Here is a 4,791-nt window from a genome sequence, read left to right as displayed (position 1 = left end):
AGCACTTCTTGTGATTTCGCGAGGTGTTGTAGCGCACAAATCGGAGACCCTTGTTGGTCATCATCACTCCTATGAATTGTTGCTGGAACATAATAGGACCTTCGCCCAGCTGCTGCAGAATATTAGCTTCTAGTGTCTCCTGAGGCAGCTCAGTTTCTTGCTGCTCCCGTTGCCTCTGTTGCTGAGCCATAACTAGTCCCCAATGATCCTACTCAGCACTAGGCTCAACCGGTCCAGGTTGTCACTAAAGAGCTGGTGCGTTTCCAGCTTGTTATCAATGTTGAGCATGCGCAAAGATTCGGCGAGCTCCTGTGTGTGATCGAGGTGCTGTACTTTGTAAATAGGTACAGTCCAGCCAGATGAGCCTGGCACGACCCACCTGTGGGTATTGTCCAGTTCTTCAACCCTGTGAGCTGGGACGCTGACGTTTCTGCAGCAAATCTCATTGAGTGCATGAAACCAAAAGTCATGTAGCTGGAAAAACTCCCCGCACGCTGGGCATTTTGCCTCCTTGCGGAGCCCTCTGGTTGGCCTTGGATCCAGGCCCCCTTCGTGGAGGCTCGAGCTCGCCTCATCCAGGACTATCCTCGGGAGATCGAAAGAAGCAGTAGTCCCTTCACTTTCAGTAGCCTTCAGTCGCATGAGGCCAAAAATGCGGCCTGTCTCCATATAGAGGAACCTCCATTCACCATCTAGCTCTGAGGTGGATGACTCTTTTGCACTGTGAGAACCCTGCGCCAAGTTCATACTCTCAAGCACCTCAACACAATCATTGGCCTCTCTCAGCATCTTCTCTTTGTTGGCCACCAAGTCCATCAGTTCCTTACAGCGAGCTCGCCTGGTGATCTGAGACCTGACTCTAGTCGAAGAGAGACCCGCATCTGCCAACAGATTCTCGTAGTGTTTGTTCACTATATCCGAGATCTTGGAAACATACAGAGGACACTGCGGGGAAGCCGTCAGGGACTCGGACTCTGTGCTTCTCGACATGGTCCCAAACAGCGATTATGAGTTCCGCCCTAGCGTGGAACTTACTCTCTGTCCTCAAGTATATCTCATGGTTAAGTATCATTTTGTGGTGCACCCCACTGGGGTTGTTAAGCAGCCAGGTGGCCAGTTGCACAAACTCAGGGTTCTTGAAATTGTAGTTCATCAGCACCTTATCCTGGTATGAGGAATTTGAACTCTTGTATTTTTTGATGAATGCCTGGCCAACCTCACCACTGTACTGGGTCCAGTACTTGGGTGAACTACGATCCACAATGTCGATGAACCACGTTTCTGTCAAGTAGAGGAGACACAGTTTCTCTTGTGATGTGAGCATGCCACATCTTTCCTGGGCTAGCTTGCAGCAGAGCCTGTTGAGGTGAACATGGAGCTCGACCAGGTGTGCCACCCTGTTCAGGGCATTTGGCAGCTCGAGCTCTGCATTCTTAACTTTCTGTGAATTGATGGCCATTGATGGGAAAAGCTGGTGACTCTGGCTGCCACACAAATTGACTGAGGAGAAGAAGAAAGGCGTGTGGAACTCAGCATTGTCCATCTTCATTTTCAGCACCACTGCAGCAGGGTTGGCCACGCCGTATATGTAACACGTGAGATTTTCATTGCTGACCGTGAACGCTTTTGCCGATGTAACTGCCCGGCCCTGAGCCAAGGAAATGGTCTCTAATGTGCTCCTGAAGTAAGGCTGCAGTGAGCGCTTAGCGTTGGACGTGTAGTTGGCGCTTTTGCTCACAGCGGTCGTGAACTCAATGCAGGTGTTCTTGTAGCCATGCTGCGAGCATAGCCTCTTCTTGTCTGAGACAAAGCTGAGCCTAGATTTTTTCTGTGTTTTGGTGGTGTTGGACTGCACCTCGGCATACTTGCGCAGGGACCTGGAGAACACTTGAGAGTGGAACTTCTGGTTGCCCACTGTGTTTACATGCAGCACGTGGAGCAGCACGTCGCCATCCAGGCGCACCACACAGCTACCCTTTTCCCTCAGCAGCGCATTAGGACTTTCCGGTCTATCTAATTGGGTGCAACCCGCCTGTCCAGCCCCTGTAAGGTTCGGGACTGAAAAGCCAATGTAAAGCCTGTCTGTGCATTTCCGAATCCATGCACCAAAGGGCAGCGAGCCAGCAGAGTCTTGAAATCCGTGACTCATACAGCCTGCTTTTGGACCTTGTAAGCGGACCTCCTGATAACAAGATTGGACACCAGCGAGTCCGTGAAGCCCATTGCTTGCAGACCTTGTGCTGACCCCAGTTTTTGTGTTCATGGCCATGAAGAAAAAGTGCCGATTTGAGCTCCAGGGGGCACAGCGCAAGCACAGGTTCAGGCCTGGAGAAGAATTCCTCCAGATTGAACAGCAACAACGTTAAGTGCCCTGCATATACCAGGGCCAAATGGGTCCACAGCAGTTCCACAGCAATCTTACAAGTGGGCGAGACGTCCGGTGAGCGTAAGACATGTCCCCACTCAGGGGGCAAATGGGCCGGGAGGTTTGCAGCAAGGTACTCAAGGACTCTGATTTTGAACGATGCAGTGCCGTTCAAGTGTGTCAACCGCAAATCTGTGGCCAGGGCCTCTGCATTCTCCCTGGCTGTCTTGTGTTTTGCTTTGAGTAAACAGAGACGACAGTAGGTGGGCACCAGCTTTTCCAGGAACTCCAATGGTGCAGGACCAGACGGCTGCAGGTTTGCAAAACCCCCATGCAGCCGCTCGTCGAACTCTATGTAGGCCAAGCACTGTGGTGACCACACTGCCCTTCCAGCAAGCAGAAGCCTGAAGTCGGCCAGGCAGTCTATTAATTGCCTTGAGGAAAGTATGTCACCCTCAAGTGGGACACGCCGAGCAGTGGCCCCTGCTGCAATCTCATCAACCAGGTAGCCTAGGAACACAAAGTAGTTCCTTATGCACACGTGTGTTCCCGAGCAGATGGAGAACCGAACCCCCGGGCGATTCTTTGTAGCCTCGGCCATCCTTGCATGTTACGGAAGGTTACCTGAGAGGGAGAATGATGGAAGTTTGTGTGTCAAACCACAGGCAAAGAGGCCAAGGACATATGAGGAGTGTGATGAAATCAGGTTTGAGATTAAAGATATACCAATGGCACTCGTTGCTGAGTATGAGCACCTGTATATCAAACTCAGGGCTAAGCTGCTCGACCTGCAAAATCTGGTGAAAGCCAAGGTGCTGATGATCACCTCAGAGGCCAAGTCCTATGCGTTTATGAACATCTATGGCCTATGTTCCCTAGGGATATCTAGTCAGCCGTTCAACACTGGTGTGGAACCTCTCACATGTAAATTCAGTGGTGCTACAGAGAATATCGTTACGGTGTTCGGGGAGCTTAACCCTATCCTGGGCGCTCGTTCAGCCCAGTCTGCACAAGGACAGATACAGCTCACATGCTGTAGCGAGTCTGATTACCAGAGAAGTGTCGAGGAGTCCATGAGGCTCCACTCTGTGGCTGGCCAAAGGTACCCGAGAGTGAGCAGGGTTGATTTGGGCCACAGCTTGGGTAGCATGGAGAACCGCTTCGTACTCAATGTAAGAGAGGACTTGCATGCTATGGGTCGTGCCTACGGGCAGCTGGTGGCTCTGGTCGAACTGCTGCACATCAACCAACTGCTATTTCTGCATGGTTGAGACTGTAGTGATAGAGCGCAGGGTTTGTTCGTGTAACAAATGTGTGTCTTTATTATCGTTTGATATGACAAAAAAGTTCAAGATAAACACTGGTTGATTTGGGGCACAAAACAACTAAATGTTCTACTAATCTAAGCATCTAGGTTCATTCTTCTAGCTGGTACAGACAATATGGCGAACTGTGGAGGTTTACTTTCTTCCTATGCAGAAGAGGTAGAGCAGCTTCCGCTGAACAGCATTGAGGTGTATGTTGAGGTGAGAGACCATGTGGCGACAGTGAGCTCCTTTCTGCAGTATGAGAAGAACCATGAGGAGAGCCCCATAGAGGCCGTCTTTGTCTTCCCTCTTCTTGGCAATGCTGCCGTCTGTCATTTCAGTGCAAAGATGGGACAGTCAGAGGTTGTGGCCGAGGTGAAGGAGAAACAGGGGGCTCGGGAGGACTATGATGACGAACTTAGCTCAGGCCAGCAGGCCTTCCTATTGGAGGAGAGCGAGCAGAGCCCCGACGTGTTCTCTTTGAGCGTGGGCAGTCTGCCTCCAGGGGAGAGTGCCTGTATCAGGCTGCAGTACGTCACCGAGCTGGCTCTGGGGGCTGACGGTGGGCTGAGGTTCTGTCTGCCTGCAGTGCTTAACCCCCGCTACCAACCTGAAGGTAGATGGGGAGGTCATCAGCCCCCGGTGGTGACCTCTGTCCCAGCTTTTCTAGCGCCCTACAGTCTGTCCTTTTCTGCCCGAGTGATTTCTCCTCGACCCGTCACTAAAGTTGAGTCAAACTGTTCCCTGGAACCTCTTCAGTACCTCAACAGGGAGCAAACCAAGGCCACGGTCAGCCTGGCTGCAGGACATAAGTTTGACCGAGACGTGGAGCTGTTGATTTATTATCAAGACGCCCACCGGCCCACTGCTGTAGTGGAGGCGGGACAGGAGTCTGTCGAAGCTGGCTCTCTGATGGGCGACCCGGTGGTCATGCTGAGCTTGTACCCAGAGTTCCCTAAAGCTGTGATGTCGTCAGTGACTACATGCGGGGAGTTCCTCTTTCTAATGGATCGTTCTCTAAGCATGCATGGTCATACTCGCATCGGAAGTGCCAGGGATACTCTGCTGCTCATCCTTAAAAGTCTGCCCATGGGCTGCTACTTTAACATCTATGGTTTT

The 4,791-nt window shown here is 51.6% G+C and overlaps 1 protein-coding gene across 1 annotated transcript in view; it reads left to right on the top strand.

Moving 5' to 3' along the window:
- Positions 1–3,807: 3,807 nt before the first annotated feature.
- Positions 3,808–4,791, top strand: part of LOC308280268 (von Willebrand factor A domain-containing protein 5A-like) — a gene marked incomplete at both ends in the record, with an annotated part of 3,393 nt that continues 2,409 nt past the window's right edge. The window contains one exon of the mRNA XM_080720528.1: positions 3,808–4,786. Coding sequence (XP_080576654.1) covers positions 3,808–4,786 — 979 coding nt within the window. The remainder of the gene's footprint in view (positions 4,787–4,791) is intronic.

This window comes from Nannobrachium achirus, assembly GCF_963921795.1.
Source record: "Nannobrachium achirus genome assembly, chromosome: 24".
In the NCBI taxonomy this organism is placed as follows: domain Eukaryota; kingdom Metazoa; phylum Chordata; class Actinopteri; order Myctophiformes; family Myctophidae; genus Nannobrachium; species Nannobrachium achirus.
The sequence above is the reverse complement of the archived record's forward strand: the minus strand, read 5'-3'. Positions and strand labels throughout refer to the sequence as shown.